Here is an 18797-nt window from a genome sequence, read left to right on the forward strand (position 1 = left end):
AAGCGTAAGACGCGTGCGTGATGGAGGAGGACAACGCGGTTTGGTGCTGATATTCTAATCACCGTCGCTTTGCTGAGAAAAGTAATACACGTGGCGACACGTGAAACGTTTGATTAATAGAATAGGAGGGGAGTGTAGTGTCGGTGGTTTCTGTCTTTTGGCGCAGCATAGAGACGCTCCAAGCGGCGAGGTCTGGGATCTAGTAATCCCTGCAAAACCATAAATGGATAGGATGCGGTGGACCCACGCACCTACCTTTCCCTAATTGCAGCTAGTTTTTTTAATTTAAGAAAAAAATTACTGTAATTTACATTTTTTTTCACAATTTTATGAAAAATAATTTTAAATCTTTTCTTATTATTTTCCTATCCTTAGTTTTTCACATTTCCTTACTTATAACACTGTATACAATTCAAAAGATATAATGAATATTCTTCTTTATATTAAAACTAGGCAACTGTTTGAAGTACTAATTAAAGAATCAAAAATGATTTTTTTAAGTGACTAACAATAAAATTTTCAACATATTTTTAGTGTGATTTATAGTGAAAAATATTTATTAATTACTTAATTAATATTATTGGTTATTAGTTAACAACATTCTTAAAATCATTTTTAATTTTTTCATATGGTCTCCATTATTATTTATTTTTTATTTTTAATAAGTGTATAAAATATTTAAAACATATTTAATCACCTTTTTGTATCCTTATATTTATAATAATTTTTTTCTTTAATTTCTCTGATTTAAAATATTTCATTTGTCTCTATAATTATGTGGTAACTTTTTAACCTTTTAGGTCCTCATCTTCTAAACTTATTATATGTGTATCCTTTAAAATTGGTGCAAAATTAAAATTATATAAATTAATTGACAGTTTTTTACAGTCAGATTCACAATTTTGTATTAATAATGAAGGATCTTGATGTAATTACGTTAGATAATTTTATACATAAGGAACAAAAGACTAAATAAATTATAACTATATGAACCAAAATGAGATATTTAAATTTATTGATAGTTTTTCACTACCAGATTCAGTTTGTATTAGTATTGAAGAATCTTTATGTAATTACCTTAGGTGATTTTAGACAACAAGGATAAAAGGGATAAATAAATTATAATTATAGAACCAAAATAACATATTTTATACTATGAAAATAAAAAAAAATTATTAAATCTTCTTAAAAATATTCATTTTAGTGTATACACATACCATTTTAATCTTATTTAATTATCGTGCATATGGTTTTTAATCTTTTTTAATTCTTTTTGTCTATATATATAAGGATTAAAAATGATTAAAAATAATACAAGGATTAAAATGATTAAAAATAATATACATAAGGATTAAAAGAGATAATTTTTAAGTTTAGATACTAAAAGATAAAATATGTATAATCATAAGAACAAAATACGTAATTAAACCTTCTAAGCATATGAACTAAAAGATAAAATAGGTATAAATATAAATATTAAATGAGGAATTAAATCTTATTAAGTTAAAATGACAACTTGTAATTACTAACTAGAATAAGCGAAGGAGGCTGAAAAATGAGACACCGGATTTTTTTCATATTAATAATTCTAAAATATTTTATAAAAATGTTAATCAATGCTCTTAACAATTAATTATGAAAATAAGATTAATTTTTTTATAAAAAAAATAGTGATATTTTTTACGTATTTTTTTCATAGAGTTTAATGGATATTATTTAACTAATATACAATACACTTTTAACAAGAAATAATATTAAATACTACTATATTTATTTATTATTTAATAGATTTTTGTTTTTATGATAATTAGTAAAAAAAAAAAATTCATGTTGTTGTCAACATCAACAAAAATATTGTTCTGACACGACTATACGCGCCCACATTACATTGTGCATTAACGAATAAATAATTAGTTTCATAAATAAAGTATAACAACACAAAGTTGAAAAATATAATGTTGGTTACTTTAGAGTATAACAACACAAAGTATCAATTATATTAAGGTCAATGTTAACCGATATTTTAGAAGTATTGATGAAAAGAACAAATCACCAATATAATTCCCGAAATTGTAATGATCAATTAAATTGGTTTTTAATATTAATAAAATAGTAAACTAGTTTTCAAATTAAATTATTAATCAATTTAGTATCTGAAATTGCAAAATTATCAACCAATTTAATTTCTGAAATTAAAATGGTAGATCAAATTGGTCTCCATTTTAAAAAAATAGCAATATAATCCTCAAAATTATAAATCATTAATCAAATTAGTTATTTTGTTAATAGTTGGTGTTTTCTAACATCTTTTAAAAGGTTTAATTAACATGTTAAATGTTTGAGTGTTAGTCAATCAAGCACAGGTGTGATTGTCACCTCACATGGAAGAAAACAACCAAAAAATTAATAAAAGAATAATATTTTTTTTTCCTTTCTTTGGCTGTTGTTATTCCTTTGTCCATTAGTTTTGCACTATTTTTTTTTTCAATCATTAAGAGAATCTTGTCACAACACCCCTTAAAATCAAGTTGTGTGAAACTTGCACGTTTAGTTATGTAGGTTTAATGAAGCTAGTCATTAAAAAGGTTGAATCCATTTATTTAATTATGCATGTTTTACACAATTTGATTTTAAGGATTATTATGGTTGCATTTTCTTAATGGGTAGATTAGAAAATTAATATAAAATTAATGGACGAATGAAAAATAAAGATATAAATAAGAAAATATCTATTATTATTCTACAAATATTTCAATCATTTTTATTCTTGTAACACAACAATCACGTATAATTGATTATTATTTTAGGATAATATTAAGTATCATTTATCCTATCACTTGAATCACAATTTGAGTCATTGATATTAGACCACTTAGTCACCTCAAACAATTAATGTAACACATGATTAGGATTCTCACCCGTCAACTTATATGAGGGTTGTCTATCTCAATTAACTTTCTTAGGATGACTTATTGATATCCGATTTATATGTCTTAAAAGCTAGTCATATATGCCTATTAACTACGGCAAGCCTAACTAGCCACATCACCCTCATGCATTCCAACCACCCAACCACTTTCTTTGCCTAAACCAAGATTTCATAAGGATGATTTGTTCCTTAGTATGTTTCAAAATATTATTTTTTCACTTTCTTTTTTCTTTTTTAACTTGAGTATTGAAGTGTTTATAAGTGAATACTACTAATATATCTTTTCATTATGTTTTTCATCATATTCTATTGATTTTTATCAATCGGTAATCATCTTCGACACATTTAAATTTCTTTTGTAATTTTTTCTTTCAAGCAATTGTCATCCAGACACTTAATGTGATAATTTTACCTTCGTAATGAACTCACTAAAACACTTGTGATTTCTAGGAAACTAAAAATTTCCATTGTACCAAACATCTCCTAACAAATAGCTGGATAATTTGTTAGAAAAATAACTTTCAATATTATTGTTGTAACCCTAGAATATTAAATATTATGAGTTAGGCTATCACCTCATTCAAACAATTATGAGAGGAAGGAATTGGTAAGAGCAGGCCGAATATTGATTTAAGTGGGAGGAAAGAAAAAAAATGCCAAATGGAGCTCCATGAATAATATTTTTTTGAAGAGCTATTAACAAATGATTCCAAACTATAAAAGCTTTATCAGCCAATGTCGGGTTAATTGTCTGCCTCTGGCCTCGCTGCTAAGAAGAAGAAGAAGAAGAAACATTCAGCCAATATCTCACAGATTGTAGCACTATACTACACTTAAGGTTGAGCCGTTGAGTTGGGTCCATCATCCATGTCTTTTATCAACTGGTTGTATAATTGTTTCGGCAATTAACACCATCATCGGAGAGTGACCAAGGATCGATAAGGTTTATTTGTGCACTTTAATTAATGTATGAAAAAGCAGATGGAGTGGCTCATGAAACCTAGCAAACAAGATATGGCCACTTCCAACCCCAGCACATGTGGATCATTGCATTGGATTTCTAGTTTGCCACGGTAGGACCTCTTGATTTTTTTCCATATGCAATTTCTTTTAAAAAATAAAAAGTGGCTACAAAAACATTAGCTCTATCATTTTAGACATGTCCTATATCAATACGATTGTTGAAGTGTTTATTTAAGATTTCTTTCCGACATGAAAATTACATACAATAGCCAATAAATATCTTAAGGTTTTAAATAGAGAGAAGAGGGACGGTGAATAGAGTTAAATAATGCACATGTTTTTTTTTTACCTATCAACCAATTTTAATTCAAATATTTTTATTTTTTCACTCTATTTTATTTCAACCAAACATTTTTTATTTTTCACTCTTTTTTTACTCTATTTCGTTTTTTTTTTTTCATTCCTCCACTTTCATTTTTTTTTTTCATTCTTCACAGTCAAACACAATGTAAGTATGCTTTTTATCCTATTGCTCTCATTTTTCATTTGACCCTTCTACAAATTGTAATGCTTAAATATAATGCGTAAATACCTTACCTATGGAAATCTGCCTACTTGGAATAACTATTAGCAAAGAGAACTATGTTCGTAGCGTTTTTCAGCAATGGACAAATAAACCAATCAATCGATATGTGCTCGTTTAACGGAAGCACGTGTTCAAATTTGATGGAATATTTTCTATTGGTATTGGTTGTAGGAAAACCATATCAACTAGCATTTTCTTGGAGCTATAGCTTAAATTTCAACTACCAAAATGTGAACGAAGTATTTAATAAAAATAAAATTGTTAGGCTAGTTCGTTAACTGCCAACTTATGAACTTAATTTGAAATTATTTTGCTTACTTTAACAATAGAATTACGAATAAATTATCCTAACTAAACAATCTCTGATTTGACAATTGGCATTATGGTGGTCTTTTTCATTTCTAATGTTATGTCTGAAAAAAAGTTACAGATGAAGCAGTGTGTTAGAAAATGAGTAAATAAATATAATTTAAGGTTGTTGTATAATTTCCATCAGTAATTATTTACATAAAATTCTTAAATCTTAAAACAATTATTATATTTATTCTTAATTAATTTTGTGAAAAATCGTGCAACGGACGAAACTTAAAATACTCACAACCTAACATGTATGACTTAAATATAGATAGCACAGTACCCTTTAACGAACAATTATATTTATGAACAAAAATGGACTCGATCATCTATGTTTCAATACTATTGTTGTTCTTATATTCATTTATACATGGTATTTAAATGAGTAAAGATCTTTTCATCCTCCAAGTCTTAAACAAGTGGCTGGGTAGGTACTAGTAATGTGGATATTACTAAACAAATAAATGAATAAAATTATTATAGAATGTCGGTAATGCACCAAATTTGATCCTATTCTGTGTGCATGCACTAGCTAGGGATCTCTCCATGAATGCTTAGCATGTCATCATCACGATTCATGGCAGACATTGACATTAGCAACATACATAATTGAACCTTGTTTTCTTCCTAACTACTGTTCCGCACAAAGTGAACCTTTACTTGACACCAACGTTTATGCACGACTGACGTTGACTAATGTTAGCCACTTTTTTTTTTTTAATAGCATTCGTGCCAACCTCTTAGACAATTTTATTTTGTCATAAAGAAAATAAAAAAAAATATATATTGAGGTTAAGAAACTGACAAGAAAATGTCAATAATCTGTCCTAAACAATTTCATATTGGTACTGATGATGTATATTGAGCCTGTGACCATATCCTTTATTAGAAGCATAACACAAGCAGGCAGATTAGTAGTTACATGATTTTTTATTTTTTTTACATTTTAATAGATGTTTTCCTGCAATATAATTCCTTTTTTTTTTACAACCTAATTTGTATACCTTGCCTTTGGTTTTCCTTTTAAATAATCATTATCATCATGTCGGGAGCAAGTGTGATCCCAAAAATCCGCTTAATTAATAGTAGATGTTCATAATATATACTAATGGGCTAAGCTAAAAGCCCAAACTGTTGCCACAGAACCAGCAAGACCCACCAGGTACTTTGTTCCGAGTTCCTTTTGCATATTATTGAACTGAAACAAACATTCCAATTGTTATACATCAAACATAAACCTTAATCAGTTGTTGTTTTTAGCATGTCCGAATCCTAAATCTACCCATGACCTCAATTCATTAATTCACTGTTTGTATCAAGTATTGGCTGAATTGTCTAGATAGAAGAATAGCGTTAGATCCATTTTTTTTTGTCCCGAACTCCCGATTCATCATTCTGCTATTAAATCCCAGAAGCAGGATAAAAAATGCATGCGAATACAAGAACAGCGGCATTTTCATCAGGGGTAGAAATGAAACCATTTCAGAAACAAAGAAGGTCAAACTTCCTTATTCAATAAACAAGGTGTTTTTTCTTTGTTATTAACTTATTATTATTTTCCATGTTTTGCGTTAATCGGCCTTTAAAATTTCTAGCCTGCAGGATGTTTAACATATATCTTTCAAATTGCTTGAAAAAAAATTAAATGCTTCAAGAGTTTCAAATACCCAAACGGATTATTTTAAAACTAAACCATTATATAATATGTACACACCCATGTCACACCTTGAGTCTTAACCGAAACACGCCTCTGAATGAAAATAAATTTGTGTATTGTTATTAAAAATAAATAAAAAATATTTAGTAAAACTAACTTAAGTTAGCTGAAAAGCTGAAAGTTTATAAATTAGTTTTTTTTTTCATTTGATACAAGATTAACTAATAAATGATGCAAAATACAATCCCCTTCTAGGTAGGAGACAGTTTTTTTACATCAAACAAGGCAGGTTTTTCATCGTGTCATTTTGGCTAGTTAAAAGCTATTTAATCGTATTTGCTTAGGCGTATATTTTGTTTGAATTCTCATCCGTAACGCACTTATAATAACGTGACTTTCTACCTCCAAAACGTGATCACACCACGCACTGCATTCCCTTGACAGGATGATATATTTTTATATATTGTATATCTGTTCAGAGTATTCTCAAGATTCCAAGATTACACCGATTAATTTTGTCGTGTAGCTTGTGACAATGATGACAAAATTGTATCAAGAAAAGAACAGATAGTGTGAAATCCATTATTGAATTGAAACCGGCGCGTAAATTGTGTGCGTGGGATTTGGTAACCAAGTTGACATGTTAATTTGAGTAAATTTGCTGACTGCCTAATGCCACAAAGCATTTAATAATCAACACCGCGTTTGGGAGATATGCATTGTGTGTTAATCAACCGACTGTACCTTCAATTAAAATATTGATTCAATTTTTAAACATATAATTGTTGAAAAAGTGCAGGACTGAGGTTACCAGAATATTTTGATCATGACTATAACACATTAGAAGTATACAAGTGGCCAATCGTTTTATGTTTTTTCCCACTACGCGAATTCATTCATGCATGTTAACTTGTTTTCTTTTCAAGGGTTCAATATTTCATATATTGAAATATAGATTTATGATCATCGATCGCCTAAAATATTCCCACATGTTATCAACTTAACTTTAACAAAGATTTGTTTTCTTACGATACACATACTTTAATAATCATTTTATCTAATAAAAAAATTAATATATTTATAAAAAAATCTTAATAATATCAACTAAATTTACATATAACTTAATCCATCAACATATAATTTATAACTATACAGAATCATTATCAAAACAAAAACTTCATACGAATAATTACATACAAGTTGGGTGAAAAATTACTATGAAAATAAGTGAAAATAGGGGGGACTATAAAAATGAACTGAAAATATTAACGGCAATGTAAAGAAGTAGGAAATGGGTAGAAAAGTGGGTGAGAAAAAAAACCACACAAATAGATATCAAAATGATGAAAGTGGGTGGGAAAATAATTTAAAAAAGAGAAGAAAAAAAAATACATAATTCATTTTGTAAAACAGTTATATATTATCATCCAACCAACTACACATCATCCTCAATGATAGATTTGTTAACTTTTACCCTACCTAGCTTGTAACTTACAGTAAAGGACTCGTAAAAAAGAACAAACGAATACAAAATGATGACAACGAAGGATATCCACATAGTAAAGGACTCTCAAAACGTCAACCACAATCTCAGATTCTGACCACTAAATATCTACAATTAACTCATCTCACACAAATTGCCCAAAGTACACTATCCCATGATCTTCCCACTAATTCAACCATTGAATATTGACCATTAACTAAAAAAATTTGAAATCTCGTATCTGATTTTTTTTTTTTTCAGTTGAAACTGAGCTTCAAAGCATGGCAGCTTTTACATCAATTGCTGTACAGTACTCATCCACATCATCTTTACAGTCTTTGGTGCCTTCTTTAGAGGCTACACGCGATCATAACTCATGGTGGGGGAGAGTGAGATCATACAAACCCACAGCAAAAATTTCACTCCAACAGAATATCACAAGAGGCTTAACAATCCAAAATGCAGCCACAAAACCAGCAAAGTCGCCAGGTACTTGTTCTGAGTTTCTCTTACTAAATTAAATTGCCATGGCACTTTGAAGACATTATAGAACCTTAATAGTTCTTATTTAAACTTTTCTTGGAGTCATTAGCTGAAGAAGACTGGAAGGTTAAGCGAGAATATCTGCTGGAAAAAAGGGTAAAGCACTAAAGCTCCATACTCTCCTGAATGCACAAACAAACAAGCACATTTGCATCCTTAGAATTTCATGTTAAACTGAGTAAAAAGAAATTTGAAATAAAATGCAAAACATAAGGTTGAAATGTCTTTTGTATTATAATATAAATCTTTCACAAAGGGACCACCAGACTAGCTGGTCAGACAAATGCTGTGTATAATTAATAATAAATTCTAACTCTAAATCTTTGTGTAAAATTAAGGGAAGATGATATCTTGTTTGTACTATATGCAGAGTAAATATTTAAAGGTGTATGATATGATTGTGACATTGCAGGTAAGAAGTGTGGATGCAAAGGAAGCTTTCCGTCTTCAGAAAGAAAATAAGTTTGTGATTCTCGACGTAAGGCCAGAAGCAGAGTTCAAAGAGGTTAGTTAAATCTGGTGCTTCTGATTTCCATTAGTCTATCTGTTACAAAGGATAAAACTGATGAGTTTGGCAATTAATGCAGGCTCATCCTCCAGATGCTATCAACGTGCAAATATATAGGCTTATAAAAGAGTGGACAGCATGGGACATTGCTAGACGTGCTGCATTTGCATTTTTTGGTATTTTTGCTGGGACTGAAGAGAACCCAGAGTTCATCCAGTGTACGATAATTTTATCTAATCGTGCATTTTACATGAAATTCTTTCATTTCTGGCTTTCTGAAACAAATTATTTGGTTCATGATGGCAGCTGTTGAAGCAAAATTAGATAAAAATGCAAAGATAATAGTAGCTTGCTCAGCAGGGGGTACAATGAAACCATCACAAAATCTGCCCGAAGGTCAACAATCAAGGTATTGATTACTTTGAATTTCTTGTGGTTAATTGCCTATTTTCTTCTTTGGATTTTTAATTTTGCACATAGAATGTCATGCATGCAATAAGATTATGATCCGGAATTGGTTGAAGAGATTTTATGAAATGTACAATTTTTGCATGGTAATTCTGAGGCAATCCTTTTAGATGTGTTTGCACATGCACTTTGCATCCAACTTCGGATTCAGAGACATTAAAAATCAGTAGACAGGGTCAAAGAGAATTATGTTATTGTAAAACATCCTACCAAGCTATTAATTGTTTAAAGTAATAATAACAACTCAAATGGTTGATAAGTAAAATCCAACCACAATTAGCAATTAGCTCTCAAAACCAAATAAGTTCTTCAACGGTTAAAATACAAAAGGGAAGTTATATGATTGTCTGCAATATATCATCTTCTTACAGCTGTACTTTGTATGTTGCATATCTTCTCGTGTGATTATGAAAAGAATTACTCTTGACTCCTCAAATGATTGATATGTTGCTCTCTGATGGTCCCATCTTGATACTTTCACAGGTCTCTCATAGCAGCTTACTTGCTGGTCCTTAATGGTTATACCAATGTCTTCCATCTTGAAGGTGGTCTTTACTCATGGTTTAAAGAGGATCTGCCAAGTGTTTCAGAGGAGTGAATCTAGTGCCAAGAATGTGTGTAGTGAAGCCTAGACCTAGTTTTGACCATAAAGAGAGTGCTGATAAATGCGTATGAAGAATAGAACCAACGAATTGAAATGTCATTATTTAACTATTGCAGAAAAATAGTATGCAAGAATTACCAACAAAAATGTCAGGTTGCATTCTGTATAGATTGCATTCCTAGCTTAAACTGGAAAGGGTCCACTTATTTATCAGCAGCATCTTATCAGCATTTTGTGATTTAGCACCATGCATAAACCATGTTTCTGAACAACTGATGCATATTGATTCAATGAAAAAACCAAGTTTTGCATTCAATTCATTGCTCTCCACACCACAAAAGAATGTGGGGGAAAAATAAAACCACTCATGCGTACAAAAGTACAACCTGGGATTCCAGCAACCTCATAGAGCTTGTCATTTTCTAAACCCCTCCAAAGATTTGGTAATGGTTTTCTGCTCTCAAATTTAGCAGGTGAAATTGCCACTGCCTGCAGTCGCTAATTCTCACTTCTATCATCCTACAAACAATAATCATCTATTACATAAATTGTCAATCAAATAGTAAAACAAATAATGAATTCTAAACTTTACAAGCAACCTGAACACGATGATAAGCAAAATAAACCACTATACAGTTGTTTTTTATTGGGGGGCAACAACGATTTATTCTTACACTCAATTCTGAAGATTCATTTGACTAATTCAGTTAAACATACATACCGGGTAAAGAACATATTTTTTATTGTAATGTACCCTTCCACTGGTGTGAACAGAAAACTCTCACAAAAATCACTAATAACTCGTGAAATTAATTAAAATGCCTCATGGGCTGTGTCTTACAGGACAAGATCGGTTCAGCTTTACAGTATAATTTCTCCACTTGAATCAGCACTTCCCCTTGCTGCAAGACTCTCCATAACAGTAGACCGTGCCGGTAACCATGACTTTGCATAATAGTTCACATTCTCCAAAAATTCAGCACCGGCCAGCACGATTGCATGAAGAAAAGCCTCGTTTTCTCTATCAGAAGACTGGTCAGAATCCATCCAGCTCAAATTCAAGCGTTTTATTCTAGAGGACAGGATCGTGTTAATTTCATATTTCGGAGGGACATCAAGGTCATATTGATTGACTCCGTTATCCACAGCATCAATTGCCTCCACAACGTTTCTGTATATAGTAGGATACAACTGGTGCACATCAGGATGGTCTTCATCAAGCTTCAGCACATTCGCAATTATCTTCAATCCAAAATGCTAAAGATGAATAGAATGAGTAATGTGTTACGTTATAGTTACTCCCTCCAGTCTAAACAACAAAAATCTCTTTAATAAAGTAAAGACTTTTTATATTTATTTTTTAATTGGAAATATTTTTATAGTAAGTGTGAAGTATGTCTTTTTTTTTTTTTTTTACTTATAAAAATCAGAGGAGTATGACATAAGCAGCGAAAAAGGGAAAAGGAGTGATGAACAAAGATCAAACACGTTGTAGACAAGCGCTGCTGAGTTTGGTGTGTAAGCCGTGTCCGAAGACTTGGTGGAAGCCCTTTTGGTGATGGTCGAAACGGGTCGTACGCGCCTCCAACGTCGACGACTGCGTCGAGGGATTGGAGAAGGTTGGGGTCCCTGGTTCGGACAATGTGAGCGCCGGTGAAGCGTTTGGAGAGGCGAAGCATGAAGCAGGCGAGGGCCTCGTCGCAGTGGAAGGTTCCGTTTGTGTGTGCCCACACGCGTCGAGAAACACGATGCTGCTGCTAACATACGAGGTTTGGGGAATATGAAAGGCTTGTGCCAGTACCACGGTCCCGCGAGTTTGATCATTTTTGGTTTTGGAAGTGCCTCTGCTTTGTCTGTCCCTGGCGCAACAAACGGGATGGAGGAAAATGCTGTCTCGAAATCTCCTACTTCACAAGCAAGCAAACCTACTTTAATTTTCTTTTAAAAAATATTATACTAATAATATAATTATTTTATATTTTAATCCGCTGTTTAAATTATTTTAAAAATCAATAAACATATATCATACACAATAGATTGTGATGATTTATAAAAAAATTTATATTATTAATATAACATTTTTTCTCATTGTGTAATACTTTTTGTTTACAAATGAGGTAACCCCTTAAAATTTGAAAATATTAAACTACCATTCCTTATGTATTATATCAACATCCTTCCAAAAAAGATTAAAAGATTATTGTAATGATTATTGAAAAATAGGAAATATTAGTTTAATTTCACATAACCTCAAAAATGATTTATGTAATTTTTTTTTAATAATAATAATAAATCATTATTAGCATGTTTGAATACTTACTGAAGATAAAAAAAATCTTGGAATTTTAAAGTTATAATTATACATTTGTAAAAGATATATTCAAATGTCTATCTCACTGACTTGGTAACTACTTATTCCATTGACTCATATACACTACCATTATAAATAAGAGGGATACATGGCAGGTAATTTATCTTCTAATTGTATTAGAATTGTGATTATTCACTCAATGACTTAGGCCTGAAAGCGATTTTGCATGTATTCCCATAGTCTTGAGGAGCTTGACATACCGAGTAAGAAATCAAATTATTGTTGGGGATTAATTTGAAAAGCACTTCAAAATTTTATAAGAATATTATGTATTTGTGCATATATTATAATTAAAAGTTTAATAAATATACATATAAAATTATTGTTATCATTAGATAATTTTATTCATAAAAGATGCTGAGACAATTAAGTATGCACATATAAATCTCGAACAAATTGTATTAAGACCTCTTGAAGTTTTAGGAATTATACACAATATCCTTATTTGTTTTATGTATACAACAACCTTATAGAGGTTGTTAATATAATATATAAAAGAGTGTCCATGTAATATTTTCAAATACTATGGAGTTATTGTAATATTTTAAAATATTAACGAATGCTAATGTTGGAATGAAAAAGAGAGTAGAATTGTATGTGATTCGAAAAAAAAACTCAAGAGCTGCAAATATTATTTTTTTACATAGGTATGAATATGATTTGCTCAATAATAATTTTTTGGTATTGTGCGCTATAATATGTTAAAAGCAAGTATATTAATAAGGAAAATATAACACTTTCATTTTTTTAAAATAAATGGAGACAATATTAGTAAAAAAAAATGTGAAATTCTTGACATATAAATCATATGCTACTTTTATTAACTTACTAAGACAATAATAGTTTTTTTAAAAAAACTTAGCCTATTAATAAAAAGACTTTAATCAAACACTAGTAATAACTTATTTTAATACATTTCCAGCAAAAAAAAAAAAAACCCTATTTGAATACATTAGTTAATTGACTTGTGAATTACTTAATTATCCTGCCAAACACGCGTTCTTGCCGCGTAAGTTATTAAGGTCGTTAAATGACGTAACAATACCTCATTAGTCATTAGACAGTAGTTTGAATTCTTTTGCAATAATTTATTATTTTAAAATACTATTATGATTTATTACAATATAATATTATTAAGGTCGTTAAATGACGTAGTAGCATCAGTTTTCTTGTTTCTTGAGAATTTTAGGATTCATTTGATTACATTGATATATTTTTTTGGTGAATGATCACAGGGATATAATAGAATAGGATAATTACTCGTTCTACAGTAAATTAGTTATTTGGTGTATTAATTCATCAATTATTCTTTCTACAATATTTTCAAATTTTAAAATATTAAAAGCTTATTGTTAGTTTTTTAGTCATTAACATGTTATCTAAAAAATACACTATCAAAAGACTATTTTATTTTAATCCAAATATTTGTGTCAATTTTTTTAGGTTATTTTGTATCAATTTCTTAAATACGAAGTCGTGTCGTGCGCAATCTATCAAAGTAATCAAATTAAACACTACAAGTCATACCAACAATGATGGATTAGTGTTTTAGTATTGCATAATTATATAATTATTAATCTGTTTCATTTCCTCCAAGTCAAAATTTCACTTTATAGGCAAAAATATATATGTTTTTTTTATCTGTTTTTCTTAAACAATGATGAAAGGTCTGAGAAACATTTTATTGACATTGACTACTTACGCTTAGACCTTGGATCAAAACATTAAAAAAATGTTAAGTATTGAAATACACTCGTACCAATAGGAGGTAAGGGCCCCCATTTCACGGTTTGGATTTAGGTTTTGTTTTAATGTTTTGATCAAATCCTAATGAGACCGCTACCAATGTATGTTCAGTAGTTCTTGGCTTCTTGCCTAGCCAGCTAGCTAATGGAATGAAAATAGAGTAGTCATCAAGCAAACATTAGGATTGCGAAACTTGTTTTGTTCCCGCCAGGTTTACATATATTTTTGGGCCATCTTCTTCTATGGTTACAATTAATATGAGTAGGACCTATCCACCTCAATTATCAAGATCGACTTAAGACTTGTTGTACTCAGCTCATCGAACTTCAAGCATGCTCCACCTTTGAGGCAAACGCAGCCCTGATTTAAAAAATTCGCCCCAATTGACCCATATCTAACCCCCATCCAAGCACAGACTTGTGCATGAACAGAGCAGTCTATCTATATTTTTGTGGTCAAAAGAGATCATGTTTGTTCTCCATCACCATATGTCACAAACTAAAGAAAGTCGAATTGAATTAAGAACGCGTATCCCAAATGAAGTTAATAAAATAATTCCTAATTGCTTCATCTCGCAAGAAGAATCTTGTTTTTGAGGTAGAAAATCAATCAATTGACCCAAATGAAGTTAATAAAATAATGTTGATCGTAGAAAGGAAGTTAAAGAATAAGTGATGCATTTGATATGTGTTCTTATCAACGGACTAAACAAAAATGTGAGGTGTAGTTGCTTCGACCTTACCGACCTACCATTATTTTTCTTTGTAGATACAACAATATAATTTCTAACTGCAAAAAAAAAAACTCGGGCAACTTGGCAAGCAACTATACATTTTTTTGTAGAAAATAAAAAAAGGAAAGAAAACCCGATTACTTTTATCCGACCCGAGTCTAGATACGTGGAGCCTCTTTCTCTATGGGCCCCGAATAGGACTCCTCTTTCCTCCTACTTCCCAAACGCAAAAGCCCATACAGCTTCCGGAACTCCCTCACCGTGTGAACACTCTCCCTACATATAACCGCACCCGGTTCGTTATCATCGCTATTCCGACCCGACCCGCTTTGGCTCAACCTCTGTCCCTCTGAATGGACCTGCAAGACCGAAATAACGGTTTTCAAGGCCCGCGTGGGAGAATTCCGGTTCGATATCATAATCTCGCCAACCTCGGCCGGGCTGAGCCGGGCCCCGGTCTGAAAAACCTCCTCCACCTGAGGGAAAAGCTTGTGCTCCTTCAACCCTAAGTAACTACTCGCGAGAATCTTAAAGGTGGAGAAATCACATAAGGGAAAGTGTATGTGAACGTCAACTCTCCCAGGCCTCAGAACCGCTTGATCAACTTCGTCCTTAGTTTCGTTCATCGTGAAAACCATCACGCGTTCTTCTCCGCAGCACGATACGATTCCGTCCATGAAGTTCAACACGCTCGATAAGCTCGTTGCGTTTGACTTTGACTTCTCCGTGAGCAAGCGATCGAGGTCCTCGATAACGATCAGAGACTTCGCCGTCGTTTGCATCAGCATCACCTTCCAATCGGCGCCGTCGGTGAACTTCGAAACGTCGACGTCGTAGACGTCGTAGCAGAGGAACTTCGCCATCGCGGCGACGAAGGAGGATTTTCCGGTGCCTGGCGCGCCGTAGAGGAGGTAGCTCCGCTTCCAAACGCGGCCTAGCCGGTGGTAGTACTGCTTCGACTTCACGAACTGTTCCAGATCGGACTTCACCTTGTTCTTCAGCTCCGCGTCCATCGCCACCGTCTCGAAGCTGGCCGGATGCGTGAACGGCGCCGAGCCCCACTCGCCGGCGCCGGAGTTCACGTACATCGTCACATCCTTTTTTCTTCGCTGCTCGATCTCGTCCGCGACGGAGAGAATGTGCTGGAAGTACTGCCGGAAGACTCTGCGCTTGTCTTTCTTCTTTAGTCGAAGGACAAGCGCGTCGGCGCCGCCGGTGGCGGCTGCGGCGGCGTTGGTCCAGGAGAGCTTGGCGCCGAGGAAGGTATCATGAACGGTGTGGTTAGGGTCGAGGTGGAGGAAGATGTCGGAGGGATTGGGGCCGGAGAAGAGGTTGGTGTAATCGGAATCTTCAACGGAGGGAAGGGAATCGAGGTAGGTGAGGATTTTCCGGTAGAGGCTATTCTCCTGAGAGTGAAGATTATAGCGAGGGATTTTGAAGGATTGGTGAAGGTGGAGACGGTTTTCGAAGGAGAGGAACCATTGGTTGAGGATGTGAAGTGCAGAGGTTTTTCGGAAGAAGAAAAGGATTAGAAAAGAGGAAGATAGGAAGAAGAAAAGGGAAAGCATGTTAATTTGTGAAATCATGCATGCGTTGGTTTGGAGTTTGAATAATGCGAGTGTTGTTAATGAATTGAATGTCTTGCAGTTGCAGCAGGGTACATGATGCAGCTGAAGGAAGGAACTTTGTATGAGAGAGAGAGAGAGAGGTTTGAAAGGGTCAGGTCTGTGCCGGCAATCGATATAGGTAAAAACATGTGTTCTTATTTGGTGTCTTTGATTTTCAAGCTTTTTGACTCTTGCTAGCACTGCGAACACATTTCTCAACTATCGTTATAAGGATTTTTGTAAGTCTTCTTTTTAAAATATTTAACTTATTTTATTTTTCTTGGCATATGTTAATATATATGGGCGAATGATGATGACTTCTTCTTATGATAGGTTGCTCACATGATTTCATAAAGTGGAACTTTACAGAAAATGACACGGTTACAGGTAAGTAAGTTGTCTTAAATCAACCGTGGGTACGTATTTATGTCGTAATGTATGCTGCTATGCCATTGCCAACTATTGAATTGGGGAAAAAAAAAACAGTAACCTCTAACTAATGCATCCTAACATGTTGCTTCACATAGAAGTCACTTAAATTTCTTAAGGTAGTCATTTTGGGTTTGAAGTGAAGTGATTTAAATTTTTTAAGCATATAATTTTGAATTCGATATTAAATTTTGTGTATAGAAACATATTAAAAGGTTTCCATTTTAACCCATTGAAAAATATTTTTATAGTTTAATTTTGATATATTATTAATGTAAAAAATTTCATCTAATTAAAAATTATTTTAAATATAATTTTTAAAATAATTATCACAAAGATTAATAATTTTAAAATTCATGTATTTTTAGGGTAAAAAATTATACACGACCTATAAATCAAAATTATATGATTTTTTCATATAAAAATCAATCAATTTAGTATAGATAACATTTGAGATTGAATCGCATAACTCTTCATGTGAAAATTTTACATTATCAAAATGTATGAAAAATTAAAACGAGCAACGTTATTTTCATCAGTATACAACCCTTTGAAGAAGTTAGTCCCAAGTGGCATTTCACTTTAGCTTGTAATACATCTAACATTTTTGTGTGTCCAACGTGTATATTTCTTTAGAGGTAGTTTTATTCGAATGACAATCTAATGTGGACAGACACTTCTTCCAACAAAATTTGAACCTCGATCAGTTACGTTGTAAGGGATTAATTATTTCTGCTAGACTCAACACCCATTAATTATAGATCTAACATTTAAAACTAAGGATTGTGTAAATGATATTTATTTTTCCATCCAATTATAGATATTGATAATATTATGAGTAAATAATTATGTACTGACAACTTAAATTATTTATGCTATCGTTCTATCTCAAATTGATATGTACTTAAATTGGTTGGCTTTTATAAAAAAAAATACCTCAAAAGTTATATCAATGATTTTTAATTAGTTAAGAATGTAATTTTTTGCACTAACAAAACATATAAATGAAACTCATAAAAAATTGTAGTTATTTATTCTTTTCCTAAATATATACAAATTTAATTGGCCCCTATTCATGTTATATTTGTGCTCTATAATAACATTATAATTTATCAACCATATTAGTGGAAGTTAAAATTTTACACAAAAATTATATCCACAGCAATTATTTTATAAATACGTGCGTGATTCATAATTTTCGTACATGCCACGGATAATTAATCTAGTATTTGTAAAATGAAATAGAAATACAGGATTTTACGCAACTTAAACGTACGAAAATCTCACATTAAAATGTACATTTCTTTATAATAGCTAATTTTACGTCTATGATTGTGTATAAAAATATAATTGTTCGTTTTTATTTAGTGAAGATCAATGTGTCAACTAATTCGTTTTTGAACGGAAATACAATTGCCCGTCGTAATGGAATTCGTTTATTTCAAGATACCCATTGGCTCATGATGATTTGCCACCATAATAAATAAACGTGTACAACTGTAGAATTCGTCTAGAATCAAAGGTAATGTGAGGAGAATAATTGAAGAAAAACATTATATAAAATTGCATTCAAAGGTACGTTTAATTGTCTCCTTTGATTTTGAAGGTTGGCTAGTCAGGAGAAAAATAGTTTCAACATTCAACCGCCACCAACTGTAATTGATTATAACAATAGCCCAATTCTACGAATGGCATACAATTAGTTGGTCGTTTACTTATCGATATCACTAATTTGCTTTCTCATTAACCCGTTATAGGACATAGTAAATTCAAACAACATATTTATTAAATTCAAAAGCAATTTAGTGCATATCTG

At 31.9% G+C, this 18797-nt stretch overlaps 2 protein-coding genes and 1 pseudogene across 2 annotated transcripts; 1 reads left to right on the top strand and 2 right to left on the bottom strand.

Moving 5' to 3' along the window:
* The first annotated feature begins 7942 nt into the window (after positions 1–7942).
* LOC100788147 (rhodanese-like domain-containing protein 14, chloroplastic) lies at positions 7943–10411 on the top strand. The gene is made up of 6 exons (XM_003526685.5): positions 7943–8461; positions 8565–8611; positions 8928–9020; positions 9103–9241; positions 9330–9432; positions 9975–10411. Exons 1-6 carry the CDS (start codon positions 8254–8256, stop codon positions 10087–10089), a joined length of 705 nt encoding a protein of 234 aa, XP_003526733.1. The 5' UTR covers positions 7943–8253; the 3' UTR covers positions 10090–10411.
* Positions 9668–13523, bottom strand: LOC100819354 (MYG1 exonuclease-like; annotated as a pseudogene).
* A 1349-nt stretch (positions 13524–14872) lies between these two features.
* On the bottom strand, positions 14873–16794 carry LOC100819885 (AAA-ATPase At2g46620). The gene has a single exon (XM_003527947.4). It carries the CDS (start codon positions 16529–16531, stop codon positions 15104–15106), a length of 1428 nt encoding a protein of 475 aa, XP_003527995.2. The 5' UTR covers positions 16532–16794; the 3' UTR covers positions 14873–15103.
* Between the last annotated feature and the right edge of the window lie 2003 nt (positions 16795–18797).

Source organism: Glycine max, chromosome 6, assembly GCF_000004515.6.
Source record: "Glycine max cultivar Williams 82 chromosome 6, Glycine_max_v4.0, whole genome shotgun sequence".
Lineage (NCBI taxonomy): Eukaryota > Viridiplantae > Streptophyta > Magnoliopsida > Fabales > Fabaceae > Glycine > Glycine max.

What these genes read in the sequence shown, in the direction of transcription:
- LOC100788147 (XM_003526685.5), top strand. Translation starts at nt 8,254, where the DNA reads ATGGCAGCTTTTACATCAATTGCTGTACAGTACTCATCCACATCATCT. An exon ending in AAAACCAGCAAAGTCGCCAG is followed by an intron (nt 8,462 to 8,564) that starts GTACTTGTTCTG and finishes TGGAGTCATTAG; the next exon opens with CTGAAGAAGACTGGAAGGTT. An exon ending in CAGAAGCAGAGTTCAAAGAG is followed by an intron (nt 9,021 to 9,102) that starts GTTAGTTAAATC and finishes CAATTAATGCAG; the next exon opens with GCTCATCCTCCAGATGCTAT.
- LOC100819885 (XM_003527947.4), bottom strand. Translation starts at nt 16,531, where the DNA reads ATGATTTCACAAATTAACATGCTTTCCCTTTTCTTCTTCCTATCTTCC.